General features: G+C 37.4%; 3 protein-coding genes across 3 annotated transcripts; all 3 read right to left on the reverse strand.

Annotated features, from left to right (window-relative positions):
* Nucleotides 1–2,483: 2,483 nt before the first annotated feature.
* LOC137652883 (uncharacterized) lies at nucleotides 2,484–4,346 on the reverse strand. Its single transcript, XM_068386277.1, has 2 exons — nucleotides 3,943–4,346; nucleotides 2,484–2,742 (listed from the first exon to the last, which is right to left on the reverse strand). The coding sequence occupies exons 1-2, from the start codon at nucleotides 4,344–4,346 to the stop codon at nucleotides 2,484–2,486; spliced, it is 663 nt and encodes a 220-aa protein (XP_068242378.1).
* A 99-nt stretch (nucleotides 4,347–4,445) lies between these two features.
* LOC137652884 (uncharacterized) lies at nucleotides 4,446–6,614 on the reverse strand. Its single transcript, XM_068386279.1, has one exon. The coding sequence runs from the start codon at nucleotides 6,612–6,614 to the stop codon at nucleotides 4,446–4,448; it is 2,169 nt and encodes a 722-aa protein (XP_068242380.1).
* A 7,323-nt stretch (nucleotides 6,615–13,937) lies between these two features.
* On the reverse strand, nucleotides 13,938–17,616 carry LOC137652885 (uncharacterized). Its single transcript, XM_068386280.1, has 2 exons — nucleotides 16,352–17,616; nucleotides 13,938–13,950 (listed from the first exon to the last, which is right to left on the reverse strand). The coding sequence occupies exons 1-2, from the start codon at nucleotides 17,614–17,616 to the stop codon at nucleotides 13,938–13,940; spliced, it is 1,278 nt and encodes a 425-aa protein (XP_068242381.1).
* Between the last annotated feature and the right edge of the window lie 4,884 nt (nucleotides 17,617–22,500).

The raw sequence follows: 22,500 nt of genomic DNA on the forward strand, positions 1-22,500 counted from the left end.
TATGATCAGCGCCTAAGCCACCTCTCCACACAAGCTAGGACCAAGGAGGGCCAGGCAATGGCTGCCGATGACTCAGAAGATAGGTCTATAGACTCCCCGAAACTGACATCTTCAGCTCAAAAGAATGATGAGGTTGAAGCGACCAAAGGAAATAACGAGTTTGAGCTGGACTTGAGCCACAATCTGGAGTTCACCAGTCAGGGACGTTACCATATCGGCCAGCACAACCACAAAGCCTTTCGTTAACATTAATGTTTGAGTTATCTATTATTTTTATTTTTATCTTTTTGTTTCTTATCAAATAATTTAGTGTTCATGTTTAAGGTTCATATTACTTGTCTCTAATAGAAATCATTATAATATTAATGATAGAAATATTCTTTTTATTTTATGCTGTCAATTCCAAGATTTCGAACACCAAGAATAATTTCCTCGTCTTTCGGTTTGTTTCCTCGTAATTTCCCTCATCTTTTACTTCCGTTTTTTTTTATCTATTTTCCTTTTCAGTTTTAATCTTTTTCTTTTGCAATTTCCTTCCCTTCACCACGCGTCTTCAATCGGTTTTTCTCATTGCCGTTAAATGTTCTCTATATCAAATTATTGCATTTTAGTTTCATGGTCATTTTACACGTTTACATGTATCTATCCATCCATCAAACTATCTATCTATCTATTGATGTATCAAAAATATATATGGCTTATTTGAAAATGAAAAACACGTCTAAATGTGCAAAATTTATCATTAATTGAATGCCAAGTAACAAACTAACAATTAGCTACGATGTTGAAGATGGGTTGATTTCAATTCTAAGTACAAAATACCTAAATTTGGCAGGTATAAGTACAGAAGAATTGTCATTGATTTTTATCTTTCTTCGTGGCCAAGTGGCTTAGTCACTGTCTATACAAGCTTGCCGACCAGGGTTCGATTCCCGGCCGGACCCAAGCTCTTGTCTTTGTGTGATTTTGCCTGGGGCTCTGATCCCGAGGTCGTTAAGAGAATCCAGACATTAATGTATCAAAAATATATATGGCTTATTTGAATATGAAAAACACGTCTAAATGTGCAAAATTTATCATTAATTGAATGCCAAGTAACAAACTACCAATTAGCTACGATGGTGAAGATGAGTTGATTTCAATTCTAAGTACAAAATACCTGAATTCAAAAGGTATAAGTACAGAAGAATTGTCATTGACTTTTATCTTTCTTCGTGGCCAAGTGGCTTAGTCACTGTCTATACAAGCTTGCCGACCAGGGTTCGATTCCCGGCCGGACCCAAGCTCTTGTCTCTGTGTGATTTCGCCTGGGGCTCTGATCCCGAGGTCGTTAAGAGAATCCAGACATTAATGTATCAAAAATATATATGGCTTATTTGAATATGAAAAAACACGTCTAAATGTGCAAAATATATATATATATATATATATATATATATATATATATATATATATATATATATATATATATATATATATATATTTATTTATATATATTGTTAATGCACTATTCTTCTATTGCTTAACGTGAATGATGGAGAAACACAATTTTGACACGCACATATAGTTCTTTATTAGATCCATGACGTTAACATCGATATGGTTATATTGTTAGGAGTTTATACATGTAGACTTGACGTATGTAGCATAACTTGAAGTGATGTGAAGTGACGTGATGTGGTTCAATTACTATGGATAAATGAAAAAGAAATCAACGTATAAATAATATGCTAATGTACACAAAATTATTAAGTTAAATAACTAAGACTGATAGAAACAATATGCAAAGCTTAATTAAGTAAATTATGCATGTATAACTGCTAATTACAAAAAGGTCATACACAAAATCAATATAATTAAGGCTCATCTAAAGGCATACGTTATGTAACATGTAGGTTTACAAATGGGAAAAGATGAATCCGTTATTCCAAAACAGTATATAATAGGCGTTTACTTACAATTGTGTTCCTATAACAAACGGTCCAAATATTCCTCAATAAATACCAACTTTCGTTATATTCGTTCTGTATGAAATCACTTTTTAAACTGTTAAGTTTCCTCATCTGTTTACAGGAAGACACTGTAGATTACCATAAAGTTCACGTGACCGAGAACTATGCGTAAATTAGCTAGAACAACCCAACACCAAGTAAACAATTCATATGGCCGAGCACAGACTCGAACCAGCAAACTACCACACAGCAAACCTTAACATTAACCATCGCGATAACTAGACAACAAACATTATTTACATTTAATCGTTGGGCATCAACATACTCGACCTCTAAATCATATGATTTACAAAAAAAATATAAGATGCACAACTAATATTTCATTTCATACTACAATACGTGAATAGAACATGAATAAAACAAGCTTAAGGAACGAACATTAAAACGATAAACACAACAAAAATAAAAATGAGTTTGACAAACAGATATGAACTAGAAATATCAATGTCATATAGTGTCTCTGGATAATATCTATAACACTTGATCTTTTGGAAGCAAGAGTACGAGCTTGCTCACTGGTCTGTGCAGTTCAGAAGATTGAGTTCGAAGTTTGACGCTTCTCACAACGCCTCTGGAGTCTGGCAGCACCTCTGTTACACGTGCTAGTGGCCAGTGAAGTCTTGGCGTGTTCTCGTCTTTCAGGAGCACGATGTCACCTTCCCGTGTATTTCGTTGTTGTTTGTTCCATTTGGGGCGTTGCTGCAGGCTGACTATGTACTCCCTTTTCCATCTGGTCCAGAACAAGTCCGACAAATATTGTACTCTACGCCACCTTTTTTTGGAGTACACATATTCTGGTTGCGAAGGTCCTGGTATTAATCTCTTGGGTGACTTCATATGGAGGATTTGACTCGGACTTAGTGGTTCCATGTCGTCAGGATCATCAGAACAGGTCGTGATCGGTCTTGAGTTCACAATATATTCTACCTCGCAGAGTAGCGTGCGGAATGATTAGTCATCGAGGCGAGTCCCATGGTCGAGGAATAGCGCAGATAGAACTTTCCGAATGGTACGGATCTGGCGCTCCCATACGCCGCCCATGTGCGATGCCATAGGTGGGTTGAGTTTCCAGTCGATATTCATGTACAGTAGTTTGTTTTGGTTCAGATCTGACCAAGCCTTGTTCAGCTCATTCCGGGTTCCGATGAAGTTGGTCCCGTTGTCGCATCGGATTTCTTGTACCGTACCTCTACGGGCTATGAAGCGTTGCAGACAGTGAATAAAGGAATCCGTTTCGAGACTGTTAGCAGCTTCCAGATGAATGGAGCGACTGACAAGACAGGTGAATATGACGCCGTAACGTTTGAGCTCCTTGCGGCCCTCTTTTATAATGAACGGCCCGAAAAAGTCTACGCCTGTGAATGTAAATGGTGGAGCTGGCTCAAGACGATCTTGAGGTAAGTCGGACATTTTTTGCTCTTGGCATGGCTTTCTCATTTTTCTGCACGTTATGCATTTGTGGAGTTGACGTCGGACAGCAGAGTTGATTGAAACAATCCAAAAGCGTTCTCTAATTGCTGCAATGGTGTGATTTCTACCCGCATGGCCAAGTTTCTCATGAGCATCTCGTACGATTAGAGTGGTTACGTGCGAATGTTGTGGCAGTAGCATAGGATGTTTCACATCGGAGTCCATTGCGGCTTTCAAGAGGCGTCCTCCCACTCGCAGAGTTCCGTCGATGAGCACTGGGTCGAGACGGAATATCGTACTTGTTTTTGGTAGCGAGTGTTCTCTCTTGTCTTCTTTCGTGGTTGTTTTCTTGAGTTTCTCGACCTCGTTTGCAAAGGTGATCTTTTGTATAAAGCAAACGATTGCCTTTTCAGCCTTTTGCATGATCTGTGTGGTCCTGAAATTTATAGTTTGTTCTTTGTTTTGTAAGAAAGCCAAAAATGCTATGAATACTGCTACTGCTCTCTTCAGTCTCTCCCACCTGGAGAAATATGTGATTAAAGTCATAAATGGTGATCCTTCTTCTGATGTAGTTGTAGTAACTAAAGACATTAAGTCTTCTTCTGTAACCTGCGGTTCGCTGCTGGGGTGCATCTTTGCAGGGCATTCTGAAGCCGGCATATTCAAGAAATCCGGACCTTCCAGCCAACGAGTCATGTCTGACGATATCACAGAACTTACTCCACGTGATGCAATGTCTGCTAGGTTCAAATCGGTGCTAACGTACTTCCACTGGTTAGCGTTGCTGAAGTCTCTTATTTGACGGACTCTGTTGGCCACAAACACTGGAAAACGCTTTCTCTCAGCTCTGATGTAATAAAGGACTGTCGTTGAATCTGTGTAATAGCAGATTTCGTTGAGATGGAGATGAAGCTCAAGGGTCATTTTCTGTCCTAAATTTACAGCTACAGCAGCCGCTGTGAGTTCAAGCCGTGGGATAGATGTTGCTTTCAATGGAACAACCCTTGCTTTTCCGATGAGAAATTAAGTTTTTGAACATCCACCCTCGTTTGAGGTTAGGTATGCAACAGCGCCATACCCAGATGTACTGGCATCTGAGAAAACATGCATCTGAAAAGTCGTATCTTTTGCTTGCTGTGGTAACTTCAGACGTCTCGGGATTGTTATCTTCTGAAGGTTCGGGACTTCACTAATCCATTGTTTGAAACGTCGCTGGTGATCATCAGGCACTTCGTCATCCCAGGCGAGATTGGTTTCTTTGCAGAGGTCTTGCAGTATTTGCTTTGCCAGCAGCACAAATGGAGCAGCGAAACCAAGGGGGTCATAGATGGATGATACTATGGAGAGTATGCCTCTTCTTGTCAGTGGTTTGTCTGGCAACAACACTGAGAAGCCAAATGTGTCCGTTTCGACGACCCAAAGTATTCCGAGGGCGTGCTCGGTAGGCAGAGGGTCATAATTGATGTCTTTTGTCTTTAACTCTTTTGATCGATCGTCAGCTGGGATGGTGTTTAGGACAGAGACGTCATTACTAGTAAATTTACACAGTCTGAATCCACAGCCCCGGCAGGCGGCAGTCAGTTCAGCAATCAGAGAACTGGCTTCGGTGGCACTGGGTACAGACTTTAGACAGTCATCAACGTAAAAGTTCCGCTTAATTGTATGGGCGACTTCTGAACTTAAGTTGCTTCCTTCATCTGCGACACGTCTAAGTGCGTAGTTGGCGATACTTGGTGAGCTCACTGCGCCGAACAGGTGTACCTTCATCCAGTACTCTTCGAGTTCTTTTGATATGTCACCGTTTGGCCACCAGAGGAATCTGAGATGGTTGTATTGGTGTTTGGGTACTTTCACTTGGTAGAACATAGACTCCACGTCACAAGTGAAGGCTACCTGGTGTTCCCTGAATCTGGTTAGAACACCTATCAGAGAAATGGTGAGATCAGGCCCTTGCAGCAACTGATCGTTTAAGGATATTCCATTGAATTTTGCACTACAGTCAAACACCACTCTAATTTTATCTGGTTTTCTTTGATTGTACACTCCATGATGGGGCAGGTACCACACATGTCCAGATTTGGCTGTGAGCAGGGAGTCTGGGATACGTTCAGCATAGTCATTCTGGAGTATTTGGTCAATGAAGTTGACGTAGTCGGAGTGGTACTTGGGATCCTTTTGCATTTTCTTCTTTTGATAGAGTGCTCGTTTGATTGCAAGGATCTTATTATTTGGCACCATTAAGTTCTGATTCCTGAAAGGGAGAGGGATCTCAAAGTGACCGTCTTTAAACACGACATTGCTTCCAGCCTTCTTCAGGAATGTAGTGTCCTCTGGAGACAATCCTTTCTCTCCAGGATACCTTGCTACCCGGCTATCAATAAAGTCACTTTCCAGAATATTCAGTATTCTGTTTGGGGAGATAATTTCAGTAGCCTGCTCAATGTCCTCGGTCACAATGCGATTACTGTTTACTCGATGTGTAGACGTTACACTGTTGTCCTCTACCGGGGAGCTGACTGTCCATCCGTGACGATACTGCAGAGCGAATGGGCCTTTGCCGTCTGTTGATATGATTTTCAGAGGCTCCATTGCTAGTGGGCAATTACTGCCAATCAGTAGACTGATGTCTATTTCTGGCATTATTTCAGGAATCGATTTTGCCACGTCGTGAAGATATGGCCAGCGTCGTAACAGTTCTGGACGGGGTATTTGATCATGGCTCACTGGAATTTCTTGTCTGGAATACGTTTTTGGAAGCAGTATACCGTTCTGGCCGTTTATATCACTGACGACGAGATCCTGGACAAGGTAGCTTTTGACTATGCTTTCCCCATGCATAGTTTTCAGACGCAGATTTGTTTGAACACCGGAAGCTTGCAAGTCATCTTTCAGTTCTTCTGATAGGAAGCACCCTGTGCTTCCTGGGTCATAGAGGGCGTAGGTGAGAACTTCTCGGTTGGTTCCCCTCTGCTTTAAACGAACAGGTATTATTGCTTGAAGAACCATGGAGTTGTCATGAGAAATAACGTTGCTGGTAGCGGTATCTGGAGGGTTTTGGCTGGATTCCTCTGTACGGTTTTGAGAATATGAAGATCTGTCAGAGTAGTCCGACCTCCAAGGTAGTTTGAAGCCATCTATATGCATGGCCGTAGGATGACCTTTGCCACATTTGTGACATTTTCGCTTGTTCATGCACCCCTTCGATGTATGATTCAGACCATAGCAACTGAAGCATCTACGCTGCTCTATAATAAACTTTCTTTTCTCTTCGAGAGATTTCTGCCTGAAATCTGCACAGTTATCCAGATCGTGATTTTTGCTGCAGTAAAAACAGGAGGGCGACCTAAAACCACGAGTTCTACTTTGGCTCTCATGATTAACTTGCATAGCAAATGCAGATTCTGTTGGTTTCCCTTTTGATGGTTTACTAGAATTCAGTTCTCTATGCATTGCTTCTTTCCCGAACACTGGGTCATTGACACACTCTGCTGCGTTAATAACAAACTGGACAATGTCACCAAAGCACGAAGACCTGTTCTCGAGGAGTCTGCGGTTTGTGGCTTTTTCACGCCATTTATTCTGGAGATAACTTGGCAATTTCTGGACTACCACCTGCAGGTTCGGTGCATGATCAAGAACAGCCAGGTGAGTAAGTGTTTGCATGGCGCTGAAGCATTTTAGCAAGTAATGCGAATATCTTTTCAGACATTTCCCTTCGTCTGGTTTTATCGGCTTCCACTCGTTTAGTTGTTTCAAGTATGCCAGGGATACTTTATAAGGATCACCATACTCTTGTTGTAGCAACTGTCTTGCCCGACTATATCCTTGGTCTGCCTGCATGTATATACAGCTGCTGATGAGGTCCTTAGGTTCACCGTCTGTATGCTGTAGAAGGTAGTAAAGTCTGTCGCTGCTGCTGGCTGTTCTAGAGGAGATCCTGGTGTCAAACGCCAGTATGAAGTCACTGTATTCCAGAAGATCACCGGTAAACTTGGGAACTTGCGGTGCAGGCAAAGCTAGAGCTGTGGCGATACCACTAATCTGCTGCTGTATGGTGTTAACTGGAGGTGAATTAGGCAGTGGATAGGGTGCACCAAAGTTACTGTTCACAGGTATATTTACAGGCGGATACGTATACTGTTCTAGATTTGGAAACGTTGATGACTTGGCATTCGAAGCGTTGACTGGAGTTGCAAGAGTGTTAGTAACAGTCTCTGAAGAATTTCTGGGAACAAATTCTTGTGCAGTGCTGGGATTTAGACTGGGTAAGCTGGCACTATTTTCCTGGGTGACAGGGAGTATAACCTGGTTAGCCATATTGCCACCCCTAGCCGTGTTAGCACCTTCACTCGCACAAATTCCAGGGGCAGCTACACTAGGTCCAGCAACCATAACATTCACGTCTTGATGGTTGGCTCGTTGCACAATAATGCTGGTATGGGTCTCATTGTCTTTGTTACCAACATTGTCGTCGCCAATGTCATTTTCGGTTTCTGCAAAAACACGTGCTTTTGCTCGAGTCTTGGCTATTTCGATATCCAATAGAATCTCTTCTGTCTTTGCCTCCTGTTCCTTTTTCTTTGTCACGAGTTCTTTTTCGGCAAGCAACTCGGCGAGACGTGCTTTGGCTCGCACCTTTTCGGACGTAGCCGATTTGCCAGAAGGAAGGGAAGAAGGCCGTTTGGAAGAACGTTTTGAACCAGATCGGCTTAAAAGACTCTCCAGGTCTTCTTCAAGTCGTTTTTCGTTTATAGCTATCCATTCACTAGTGTGGTTTCGGAATTGCAGAATGCTAATTTCCTTGGTCTCATATCTGGACAATTCCTGGTCCTCCTCCAATTCGTCTGAGATGTTATCCATGACACAATTGAAGTTTTCTTTGTACTTATCGAAAGCTTCGTTATATTCTTCTAGACACATTTTCACCAAGTGCAGGTTGTCCGGATTTGACATGAGGCCTATGAGTTCGTTGCGTTTTTTCGTTACGTTACCAAGTGATGATCTCAATTTATTTTTTAATGTTCGAATATTAACTGTCGTACCCGAGTTTTCGACGGGAGCACTATTCTGAACAGTCTCATCAGACCCCCCCATCTTGTCTGTAGTTGTTTATAACAGGCAGTAATTCCACTTCTTAAGACTCACGTATAAGAGTTATTATAGAATTAACGCGTAAGTCGTTGATGGTAGTTTAACAATTTAATTGAACGATATTAATGCACTATTCTTCTATTGCTTAACGTGAATGATGGAGAAACACAATTTTGACACGCACATATAGTTCTTTATTAGATCCATGACGTTAACATCGATATGGTTATATTGTTAGGAGTTTATACATGTAGACTTGACGTATGTAGCATAACTTGAAGTGATGTGAAGTGACGTGATGTGGTTCAATTACTATGGATAAATGAAAAAGAAATCAACGTATAAATAATATGCTAATGTACACAAAATTATTAAGTTAAATAACTAAGACTGATAGAAACAATATGCAAAGCTTAATTAAGTAAATTATGCATGTATAACTGCTAATTACAAAAAGGTCATACACAAAATCAATATAATTAAGGCTCATCTAAAGGCATACGTTATGTAACATGTAGGTTTACAAATGGGAAAAGATGAATCCGTTATTCCAAAACAGTATATAATAGGCGTTTACTTACAATTGTGTTCCTATAACAAACGGTCCAAATATTCCTCAATAAATACCAACTTTCGTTATATTCGTTCTGTATGAAATCACTTTTTAAACTGTTAAGTTTCCTCATCTGTTTACAGGAAGACACTGTAGATTACCATAAAGTTCACGTGACCGAGAACTATGCGTAAATTAGCTAGAACAACCCAACACCAAGTAAACAATTCATATGGCCGAGCACAGACTCGAACCAGCAAACTACCACACAGCAAACCTTAACATTAACCATCGCGATAACTAGACAACAAACATTATTTACATTTAATCGTTGGGCATCAACATATATGCAGATACATAGATAGAGAGATAGATATGTGTTTCGGTGTGCATGCAGGTACGTTACTTTGAATGTGAAATATTTGTGTGCTAAGTCAATACACCGCAACCATGAAATAAAATAAAAAATTCACCAAATAAAAGAAGTATCGCATTTCCTTCCAATAAGCTCACCAGTACTTCTTCTGTCTTCTATATGTAGAAGCGAGAACTCGGAAATAAAACTTCTTCTCTTATCAAATACAAATGTGGATTTTACATATGCAAAATGACGCGTCCATCGATGTAAAGGTCTCTCGGATATTCTTTATTTATGCAACCGACAATTTTTCTTAATCTATTGTCATGACACATTCCTTCTCTCTCTCTCTCTCTCTCTCTCTCTCTCTCTCTCTCTCTCTCTCTCTCTCTCTCTCTCTCTCTCTCTCTCTCTCTTGTAGGCTGGTGAATTAAAACTTACTTTGCAAGAAAACTATCTACATTGATAAATTTCTCTTTTTGGATAATGACATCAATAATTTTATTGATAGTATCAATCAAAATAAAGACAGTAACAAAAGTAATGAACATTGATAATAGCAAATATCAGTGATAATAGTAATATTGATGTAATAATAATAAGAACAGAAAAATAATTATAAATTTAATTATAATACTCGTAACTGTATCCATAATTATGTGAATAGTGTTTACGAATCATCTCTAAAATCAAAGGCATACTTTTTTTTCATTTACTTCAACGCCAACAAATATGTAGAAATTGTTGTGTACCTTTCTTTGCTTTTTATTTATTCTTCCCACCTCCTGTCTTCCCTGTATAAATAATAGAACAAATCTGTAGCCGGACAATCTACTCGCCTATGCCTATGATGAAAAAGGGAAAATTTTATCCATTGTTTCAACGAATAAATGTATGCCAAAGAGGGTTGTCTTTCCATGAGAGAGAGAGAGAGAGAGAGAGAGAGAGAGAGAGAGAGAGAGAGAGAGAGAGAGAGAGAGAGAGAGAGAGAGAGAGAGAATAAGCAAGGCCAGTAAAAACGAAATTATTATACATTTAGATAAAGTACCTGTAATATCTGTCTCAAAATGGCCTCATGTTTGTTGTATCCTATTAATTCAAGTGTCATTCAATATAATACATTAATTCATTTTTTCATATTACTTTTATTCAAAACATAAATTCCATATGATATAAACTATTCCAATTGAAAAATAAAGTTAATTCGATCATTTTCCTCACTCATAATGTGAAATAAAGTATCTCAATTTTATTGAATTGTATTTATTTAAGTATCCTTTTGTCTATATTCTGCTCAAAATAAATATTCAAATGCCTTTTAGAAGGAAACATTAGAACTAATAATAAGTCATTGTTAAACTATTCCAAATTCACTTTTGAATATATGAATCATTCGAATGGAATTTCAAAGAGATTTGGAATATTCCCTTTTAATTCATAATGATGACAACCTTATATTCACTCAAGTATATTATTCTAAAACTAAATATGCAGAGGATTAATATCCATCAGTCAATGCTATATCATTACAAACATGTTCATAGAAATTCTTCTTTGATAAAAATGTTATTGAGATATATTCTTCTTTTGAACAAAATTCTAGGCATTATGCATCACGTGTTCTTACATCTTGTGTATCTTTGTGCAAATAACTATGAGTATGTTTAATGTAAATAGTTAGCCTAGAGTCTAGGCTCTAGACTAATATATAATCGGGAATTCCGAAATTACTCTCTCTCTCTCTCTCTCTCTCTCTCTCTCTCTCTCTCTCTCTCTCTCTCTCTCTCTCTCTCTCTCTCTCTCTCTCTCTCTCTCTCTCTCTATTCATCCGTTCTGTTCACGGGACTGCACATTCATTCAAGTGCCTACATGTAACCTATGTATATGAATTAATGAAGAATCTTCAACTTTATCGACATTTTTTATTCACATTGAAGAGAGAAGGATTCGGATGTGCAAAAGCCCCTTCGCCGTAAGACCTTTCTTCCTTATTCCCAAAATCCCCATCGAAAAGACCTTTTTCTAAAGTGCTTCCCAGCGCTGTTCAAAGGCCGTAGATAATGCCGAATCCCTTTTGGGAAGACTCATATTGATGTCCCCCAGACTCCTCACTTAGTATTCATAAGACGGTAGGGGTGGGGGTGGGGTGGGGGACCATTGAATTGGGGGGGGGGGGCGCTAGGCATCTATCAGACCTTGTTTTATTTCTGTTTAATTTTAGAGCCGTTTACTTGCTTGGTTATTTTCGTTATATTTTAGTGTTGTTCATTTGAATGTCTGGTAATAATATTAACAACAAAAACAATAACCTTAATGATAATAGCAGTAATGATAATATAATAACAATGTACATTACATGAAAATTATATAGTGCGATCTAAGGAGAAGAAGAAGAAGAAGAAGAAGAAGAAGAAGAAGAAGAAGAAACACAAACGGTAAACACTAAAGCAGGAAAGACTAGAAATATTTAGAAGGTTCTCTTCCCCCCGTCCCATCACTTTTTCACCCAACATGGACGGAACAGGTAAAAGTTGCTCCCTAATGCTTTTCTGAGCAGATTCTTAATGCTTTCTATTATAATACTTTTAAGCATTAAGGGGAAAACCATTAAAATTGCAAGTGCGCGTTATCGGGGAGGGAGAGAGAGAGAGAGAGAGAGAGAGAGAGAGAGAGAGAGAGAGAGAGAGAGAGAGAGAGAGAGAGAGAGAGAAAGGGCAGCTCTCCTTTTGTAAACAAAAATGAAAATTTACAAAATAGCACCGGAACCTTTTGACACAATATCAGTGGTTGAATTACAATTCGGAATCATTGGACAGGAATCGAGACTTCCCGTTCATACAACACCACGTCTAGTGAGAATAAATAACAAAAAATTTACGCCAACATTAATCTATGTTCGAGAATATTTCGTTGCATGAGCCTGTTGGCGATAGATAAATGCTGTTTTTGTTTACGAACAGGTCAATGTTTGTATTTACTCTAATAAATCATATGGTTTTTTTAAAACTGACAGATAGTTGCGTGATTTTGAAGTAGAGCATTGCTTCTGTTTTAGAACTGAAAAATTAACTTTTGAATGAATATTTGAAACATCCTATCTAATATCTTCAGCTAATTCAGTTAATTAAAATAATTAATCATTTCCTGAAAACATAAAATCCTAGAACACCCGATGTCGAATTTAAAACAAGGATGAATTACAAAGGTAAAGAAAGGAATTACTGAATAATATTTCGAAAATGGTTCTTAATTCTAGTTTCATTTGAAAATGAAATTTCTCTTTGACATTTGTTGTTGGATTGAAGCTTTATATTGTAAACATTCAAATATGCATTTATAAAAATAAGAAAATATACTAATTGGTGTTCATATTTTGTATACTATATCCAAAAGATATTTAAAGAATTTGTCAATTCAGTTTTAAAAGTCATTTATCTAATTTTAGCGTCAAATCGTAACTTTACATAAAGTGTTTTAGCCCACTGTGAACTAAGGTAATTCAGATGATTTTATTATTATTATTATTATTATTATTATTATTATTATTATTATTATTATTATTATTATTATTATTATTATTATTATTATTATCATTATTATTATTATTATTATAACTTGCTAAGCTACAACCTTAGTTGGGAAAGCAGGATGCTATAAGCCCAGGGGATCTTACATGGAAAATTTACATATAATTTAAGAGTTATTATTTTGAGGTAAGATAACACGAGGCTAAAACTAATGCTATATTATGAAATGAATAGATTTTAAAACAGATCATGAGAACCAACTTATACCTACGATATCAACTAGCTTTAGGTACAATTTGCATGAAAACTTAAGATCTGGGTGTTATAGTTTTAATCAGCTTTCTTCCTTAAAAAAAAAAAAAAAAAAATATTATCTGGATTCTTTGAAGAATTAAGTTTATAAATTTACCATATTTTGGTTTACCTTTACAACAATATTCACGCTTTTTTTCATCTGTTCTGGGGAAGGTCACGTAATTGTCTAATTTATCCAATACGGAATTGGTTAAATATTTTATTGTCTTTTATTTACTTTTTAATTATCCGGCAATGTTTCTGATCATTCTTTTTTATGGGAGGGGGGGGGGGGAGAAACGGGAAAATTTTGGGTAAAAGAACATATGGAAAAGAATTCATTGGAGAAAAGTAAATAAGGGGAAAACAAATTACTGGGGAGAAGAAAATAAGGGTAAGAAATATTTCAGGGAAAAGAAAATGATGGGAAGAGAAATCATTCGGAAAAAGATATGGGGAGAGCAAATTGTTGGGAAAAAGAATATATATGGAAGAGAAATTATTTGAAAGAAGAAAATATGGGGAATACAAGTCATTTGGTAAAACAAAATAACTGTTAAAAACGATAATGAGAAAAATTAAATAGTTAAAAAAGATATTGATAGAAAAAAATTGAATAGAATGGGAGAGAGAATATAGAAAAAATCAAATTCCCAGGAAGGAAAATAATAGAAAATCAAATAAAGAAATGGTTAAGAGTAAAAGCTAGAAATAAGAAAAGAAAATAGTTCATGAATCAGATAATGGGAGGAAAAATAAGGAATGGAATTTGTAATATTCTGGGGATACAGAAGGAAAAAACTATTTTCCGGAGAATGGTAACAAAGAAAGAAAATAACATCTTCAGTGTTTGAAACTGAAGTTACTGATTAAACTCAGTGCATCACTTTCGTGTCTGTTTGAAAATATATGTTTCCTAATTTAGTTTTCATGAATATGTCGTTTTCTATAAGAAATTTTTTTCTAAAGCAAATAAAAAAAATATAAAACCGAATTGAAGATTACGAAAACCACTTCTCCATTCTTAGCCTGAAGAAATTTCAAAAGTTTATATCTTGAACACAAAAGCTCAATGTCTCAATCTTTCAAATAAGATTCCATATCACGTAAAAAATTAAAAAGAAATTAAAAGTATTCTGTTATCATAAGGAATGTTTTGGTTATGGTGGTCTATGTTATAACGTCCCTGACTGGTGAACGCCAGACTGTGGTTCGAGTCCTGCCTACATTTTAACAAGATGGTGGAATGGTAATAATAATATAATCCTTTTTTTTTCCATTCAATTATTATCTTAATCACATTTACATTTAATTAAAGAATATTCACTACACTGAAAGTTTTGGCAATAATGAATCCCCTCCCCCTAACCAAGCAAGTCCGATTTTGTCCGACTGTAGTCGAGAATATCCTCTAAAAGTTTCTTATACCATTCAGGATACTACTAATGTTATGGGCGACACAAACTCAGAAACTCAACTTTGACCTTTATTCCGTTAACAGTAGTAGTAGTGGTAACAGTAGTAGTAGTAACAGTAGCAGTAGCAGTAGGTTCATTCCTGAAAGGAATTATTACAAACTTTAAATACTGTACATTATTAAATAGCCCATAATATTCAATAAGTCATAACGGTGACATGATGTACCTTAATACATCTTGGAAAGCTAATTAAATATAATTTTCTAAACAAGACAATTTCGTTGCCACTTTAAATCACATTTTATCATATTTATAGGACAATCAAATGTTAAATGTCACAAATAAACCAATTTACGCCTTTTAACGCTTAAATGAATAAGACATACAAAACAAATATATACATATAAGTTCGTCAAAAAACTTACATCTGTGTGCCCAAAATGAATCCTTACGAAATATATACAACTGTTCTCCTTGAAAACCTTGCTTGAACTGTCAAAGAGACTTCATAATTTTAGGAAGTAAGATGAAATCGTAATTTGTTTACACCTCTCAACTTTTTAACTACCACTTACAAAATTAACGACATTGTTTTTCCAACCAGATGGGTTTGTGTTTCTGCATTAACATACTCAGCCTCATAAACAGATTAAACCTGTTTATCAAAATATACACCTACACATGCAGACAATAAAATAACCTTTAAGCTACAATACAAACTCTTTGAATTCAAAACACTCCCATGATTCACTTATTCACCTAAACAAAATTAAACATCTTCATAACTCAAATAATATATAATATCAAATGATAGGCCATAAGAACAACAAAATATCACGTTACATTTAACATGAAAATCCTAGCCTTCAACTAATAACACTAGCTTCTGAATAGGACGGACAATAACCGAAAAAAGTGTCTTAATCTTGCCACTGCGAATTGTTCCTTTGTCATCAGGGTATACTTCTATCACTCGCCCCATTGGCCAGTGATTCCTTGGCTCAATGTCACTCTTTACCAAGACCACATCGCCAACAATTAGATTTCTTCTTGCTTCATTCCACTTTTGTCTAGTCTGTAAAGTGCTCAAATACTCTTTTCTAAATCTTGACCAAAACAGGTTGGTCAGATATTGAACGCATCTCCACCTTCTCCTCATGTAAACATCATCCTTTTGAAACAAGCCAGGGGGAGGGATCACATAAGATTTTGGAATCAACAAATGGTTTGGAGTTAGTGGCTCAAGGTCATCTACGCTGTCACTTACAGTGGTTAACGGTCTTGAATTGACGATGCTCTCAACCTCACAAAGCAGAGTCCGTAAACTTTCATCATTTAGCCTTTCACCAAATTCCTTCACCAGTGCAGACAACACTTTTCTAACTGTTCTGATTTGGCGCTCCCAACAACCACCCATGTGGCTTGCTGCAGGTGGATTGAATTTCCATTCAATATGATGATGCGACAAATACTTCTCAATCTTCTTTTCCTCCATCTCATCAAGAGCTGCCTTAAGTTCTCTCTCAGCCCCATGGAAGTTGGTTCCATTTTCACATCTGATAACCTTAGGATGACCTCTTCGAGAAACAAATCTTCGCAAAGCATTTATGAAAGAGTCAGATTGTAAAGTGTTTGCAGTTTCAATATGAATTGACCTACTAACCAAGCAGGTAAATATCACACCATACCTCTTTAACACCTTTCTTCCTTCCTTGATGTAATAGGGTCCAAAGAGGTCAATACCAACATTACTGAATGGTGGTGAAGGTTCCAATCTGTCTGCTGGAAGATCAGCCATCTTTTGACTCAAAGCTGGTTCTTTCAACTTCCTGCAAGTAACACAATGAAATAAGACATTTCTGACAGTTGCATTAGCATTGATGATCCAATACTTCTGCCTTAGATTTGAGAGAACATGGTTTCTACCTGAATGAGCTAATAATTCATGCTCATGTCGTATCAACAATGTAGTCACATGATGCTTCTTTGGTAACAGTATGGGATGTTTGGCAGACTGTGGAATGTCAGACCTTCTTATCCTACATCCAACCTTCAATAATCCATCCTCAGAATCAAGAAAGGGATCAAGCTTATATATTGGACTACTCTTGCCAACTGACAATTCCCTTGATAAAGCCTTCACTTCATCACCAAACACCTCCCGTTGAACATACATTATTATTGCCCTTTCAGCATCAGTGGTTACACAACCTTTCCTTTTACCACTAAGGATTGACTTTAGTTGTTGAAATACAGAAACTGCCTTTTGTAACCTTGACCATGAAGAGAAATATTCAATTAATCTTGTAAACCCATGAGGTTCTTCAGAAATTGTGACCGCAGACACATGTTCACTTGTATCATCAACACAATCTGCACACACATACTCCTTGCCAACAGTAAACTCCAACTCCTTCAGGATGTGTTGAGCAACCTTGACAGACACAGTTGCAGCTGTAAGTTCTAGCCTAGGTATAGTCACCACCTTTTTGGGAGATACTCTTGATTTTCCAATGACAAGATTTGACTGCACTTGGTTTCCACCATGAAGAACAAGGTATGCTGCAACACCATAACCAACTGTACTTGCATCGCTGAATAATACAAGACTTGAATCTGTCACATTACCAAACCCGCTTGACTTGAAGCATCTTGGTATTGAAAGCTGCTCCAGTAAATGAAGACCTTGTATCCAATGTTCCCACCTTTCAGCTGGCTCATCTGGAATCCTCTCATCCCAGTCCAAACTCTCAACTTGACACAATTCTTGTAACAGTTTCTTGGCCGGTAAGATGATTGGAGAGAGCAACCCAAGGGGATCATATAATGATGAGATAGTTGATAACAATCCTCTTCTGGTGAATGGATTATCCTTGAGCTCGATTGAGAACTTGAATGAGTCTTCTTTAAGGTCCCATAACATTCCTAAGGCTCTTGTCATTAAACTCTCCATGTCAAGATTAAACTTGTCACTTTCAACCGAACAATCTTCAGCAGGCAAAGCTTTAAGGACATCACTTGAATTGCTGACAAATTTAGTTAACCTAAATCCTCCTTCACTAGTTGCAGATACCAAATCCTTCACCAACTTCACTGCTGTAGGAACATCAGCACATGACTTCAAACAGTCGTCAACATAGAAATTGTGCCTTATGGTGTTGCCAACAGTTGAATCATACTTCTCATCTGCTTTGTCTGCTGTGGCCTTCAATGCAGTATTTGCAATACTCGGTGATGAGATTGCTCCGAAAATGTGAACAGCCATTCGGAATTCTTCAAGAGGTCGATTGATGTCACCATTAGGCCACCACAAGAATCTAACATAGTCCTGATTCTCAGGTGGAATCTTTATTTGAAAGAACATAGCTTCAATATCTCCAATGAATGCATAAACCTCCTGCCGGAATCTAATGAGTACTCCCGTCAATGAATTGGTGAGGTTTGGACCCTGTAGCAGAACATCATTTAATGACACCTTCAAACTTGGCACTACAGTCAAAAACAACCCTAATCTTCCCTTTCTTGGGATGAAAAACTGCGTGATGAGGAAGATACCAAACAGGAATCTTATTGACCTCATCATCTGGGATCTTGTAAGCATAGCCTTTTTCAAACAACTTATCCATGAATGCTGTGTACTGCTGTCTGTAATCTTCACTATTCTTCATCTTCCTCCTTTGCCACTTAGCTCTGCTAACAGCCTGCTTCTTATTGTTAGGAAGATTCACATTGCGATCTCGAAAAGGCATGGGTAGCTGAAAGTGACCATCTCTAAATTCAATGTCATCCTGGCACCTTTTCACAAATCTTGTGTCCTCAAAAGATAAGCCACGCTCATCAGGAACTGACCCAAGATCCCTTTCTGAAAAATCTAACTCAAAGTACTTCCTAATACTTTCAACAGTAATACAATCAGTAACATGTTGAACATCAGATACAAGTAACCTGTGACATGAAACCCCATTTGAACTAACCTTAACATGTACAGGCCCAATAACTGTCCATCCATGCAAATATCTTACTGCAAAGGGGCCATAACCTGAAGTGGGTACAACCTCCAAAGGTTGTAAAGCTGTTGGACAGTTACTACCTATCAAAATTCCTATGTCTAACTCTGGTTGATACACTGGAATCTTATTAATAACACTTGATAAATGAGGCCAATCCTTTAACACTTCATACCTTGGAATTTGATCATGATTAACAGGAATATCCTTTTGTGTGAATACCTTTGGTAATACAACATCATTATTACCATGTATATCAGCAACAACAAGACCATTTACAATAAAGGTTTTAACTGTATCAGTCCCATGCATTGTTTGCAACTTGATAGCTGTTTCAATACCTTTACAGTTTAATTGATCCTTGATACTATCTTTAATGAAACAACCTGTACTGCCCGTATCATAAAAGGCATAAGTTTGTACTACATTGTCGCTACCCTTTACACGTAATTGCACAGGCAAGATTGATTGCAACACTATCAGAAATTGTACATGCAGAAGACCTCACATTACTTAGAGTCTGAGTATTACCTTGACCTGGAGTGCGACCTTCACCTTGAGTACCATCTTGACCCTTAGCACAACCTTGACCTGTACTTTCAGACTGTGCACTAGCTTGTGACACAATTGCACTGTTGGTGTCAAGCATCCTAAAATTCTCAATGTGCAGAGTGGTAGGATGCGTTTTATTACATGTCTTGCACTGCCGTCGATTGAGACACCTTTTTGAAGTGTGGTTATTGCCCAAACAACTGAAGCAAAGACGGTTGACTTTAACAAATTCTCGTCTTTCATCCACACTCCTGTGCAGAAATTGAGGGCACTCCTCAAGGTCGTGATGACCACTACAGAGTTGGCATTTCCTTGTATACTGGTTGGCAGAATTTGATGGTTGCACTGTAACTGCAAACGATTTTTGCTTGGTCTGACTTGAGCCATTATTTGCCTTTGCTTTTGAAAAAACACACACTTTACCCAAAGCTTCCCTGCTGAATACAGGATCCATTGCTGCCTCTGCTGCATTCTGCACAAATTCCACTAATGTGGGGAAACACACACAAACACCTTGCTTCCTGAGCTTTATCACATGATCCAACCACTTATTTTGAATATACACTGGCAGCTTTGAAATCACCCTCTGAAGGTTTGGCGAATCATTCAAAACTTGCATGTTTGATAATGACTGCATGGTATGATTACATTTCACAAGATATAAAGCATATTCCTGCAAAGATTCACTGTTATCACCTCTCACTTGTGGCCACTTGGTTAGCTTGTCTATGTATGCCATGGAAACCTTGTATGGATCTCCATACACTTTGTCCAGAAGTCTTTTTGCTTCAATGTATCCTTCAGATGCATTCATAAACATGCACCCAGCTATGAGTGACTTAGGCTTTCCTTCTAGATGCTGATTTAAGAAATACAGCCTGCTGGAGTCTGATGTGGTGTGTGGCACAATGCGGTCATTAAATGCCAACATGAATGATGCATATTCAAGAAGATCACCACAAAACTTGGTCACTTCAGCATGAGGCAGCATCATAGCCGCTGCTAACTGTTGCTGACTTTGGTAGAATGACTTTGGGGCAGGTGCCATGGGTAGAAAAGGCATGGTCACATTGGGTTTATTTTGATGCACATTGCGACTGGGAACAAATGCTGGTGTTTCAGGGTTTAAAACTTTGTCTTTCGATGGAATAACTTCTTCCTGGAACACCTTCTCCCTCGCCCTTGCTGCTTCAATTTCACCATCCAACTTTAACAAATCTTCCTTGGCTTTTAATTCTGCCTGTTGTTGGGCTATTTCTGTTTGTTTCTCAAGCAGTGCCCTTTGTGCAAGCAAACCAGCTAACTTTGCCTTCTCCTGTATGAGAGAAGACTTTACACTTGATGCCGTGCTTTTAACTGACCTCCTGGATTTATGTGACCTGCTCCGCAGTGAAGATCCGTCCATAGAATCCTGCAAATTTGCTTCTGTTGTGGCTATCCATTTATGCACCTGTAATCTGAATCCTATGGCAGACAATTCGTTATCTTCAAACCTTTTGATTTCTGACTGGTGCTCGTTGACAGGTAGTTGAGACAAGTAATCACTGTGGCAGTCTTTGTACTTCTTTAACCCTTCCTCAAACTCCTCCATGCCTGTCTTTACTAAATGGAGATTATCAGGCTTCTCCATACACTTGCTGACTTCATTCCGTTTCTTTGTGAGGGCAGAGAGAGCAGCAGTCTGGTTGTTCTTGAGGGTGCGTAACTTCTCCTTGGCGTCACCATTGTCTTCTACGTTGTCCTTCTGATCCGTACTCATGTTAGAGATGAATGAACTGTTGTTATGGGCGACACAAACTCAGAAACTCAACTTTGACCTTTATTCCGTTAACAGTAGTAGTAGTGGTAACAGTAGTAGTAGTAACAGTAGCAGTAGCAGTAGGTTCATTCCTGAAAGGAATTATTACAAACTTTAAATACTGTACATTATTAAATAGCCCATAATATTCAATAAGTCATAACGGTGACATGATGTACCTTAATACATCTTGGAAAGCTAATTAAATATAATTTTCTAAACAAGACAATTTCGTTGCCACTTTAAATCACATTTTATCATATTTATAGGACAATCAAATGTTAAATGTCACAAATAAACCAATTTACGCCTTTTAACGCTTAAATGAATAAGACATACAAAACAAATATATACATATAAGTTCGTCAAAAAACTTACATCTGTGTGCCCAAAATGAATCCTTACGAAATATATACAAATGTTCTCCTTGAAAACCTTGCTTGAACTGTCAAAGAGACTTCATAATTTTAGGAAGTAAGATGAAATCGTAATTTGTTTACACCTCTCAACTTTTTAACTACCACTTACAAAATTAACGACATTGTTTTTCCAACCAGATGGGTTTGTGTTTCTGCATTAACAACTAATTTTGGTATTTTTATCAAACAGATTCTTTATATAATTATATTTAGTCTCATGCATATATTTCTGAGATTTGTGATGTATTTTCAAAGAAAAGATACAATAGTTTCTTTGGTGATTGATTGAAGTTACACATTTTTAAAGGTACCAATATATGGCGTCAGTGAGTCTTTTTTGGTAGTAAATCACTAATGAAATCTAGTTTTTTGAAACATTTTGGTAAATTATTAGGAATAGTTTCTTACGCTTTCTATTATCTAAGAATTTTTTTCTTATGACAAAGTAAAATATTTCGATAAATTACTAGAATGACTTTAAATATCGAAGTTTTATTGTATCAGTTATTATTCAAAAGGACAGAGCCTCAGGCAATGCTCGTAATCAAAATCTTTCATTGCAGCCGGAAGCTTAGATGAAAAGTCCACCAATATTGACATTTCATTATATGTTATATAGATTTGTCAAAGATTTTTCCACAATTTTACTAGCATAGATTAATCAATAGTGTTCAGCTTATCATATGTTTGATTATAATGGAAAAATTCAAATAACGTTTTCCTTTATTTGGATAAATAGTAATTCTTTAATATCAACATTTGTATTATTACTAACAGTATCATCACTATTTTTATTATTGTTATTACTTTTTAGTATTATTACTTTTATTATTAATTTTAAGTGTCTTTGATAAATTATTCAATTACTGATAATGTAGAATACCACAATTAAGTCCATTATTTCCGACCATTTGGGGAGAGATTCTCATTCCGCATTTTCTAACTCAACATTTAAACAACGTTAAACAGTCAAAGGATAAATGGATAAAAACATTAAAGTAAACAATCAATTAATATGTCAATGAAAAATAAAAATAATATTAAAGTTTTCATTGATAGCA

Source organism: Palaemon carinicauda, chromosome 14, assembly GCF_036898095.1.
Source record: "Palaemon carinicauda isolate YSFRI2023 chromosome 14, ASM3689809v2, whole genome shotgun sequence".
In the NCBI taxonomy this organism is placed as follows: Eukaryota; Metazoa; Arthropoda; class Malacostraca; order Decapoda; family Palaemonidae; genus Palaemon; species Palaemon carinicauda.

Coding starts and splice junctions, on each gene's coding strand:
- LOC137652883 (XM_068386277.1), bottom strand. CDS start 4,346: ATGACCCTTGAGCTTCATCTCCATCTCAACGAAATCTGCTATTACACA. Junction 2,743..3,942: donor TTAATCACATATTTCTCCAG/GTGGGAGAGACT, acceptor GTTCTGGACCAG/ATGGAAAAGGGAGTACATAG.
- LOC137652884 (XM_068386279.1), bottom strand. CDS start 6,614: ATGAACAAGCGAAAATGTCACAAATGTGGCAAAGGTCATCCTACGGCC.
- LOC137652885 (XM_068386280.1), bottom strand. CDS start 17,616: ATGGAGAGTTTAATGACAAGAGCCTTAGGAATGTTATGGGACCTTAAA.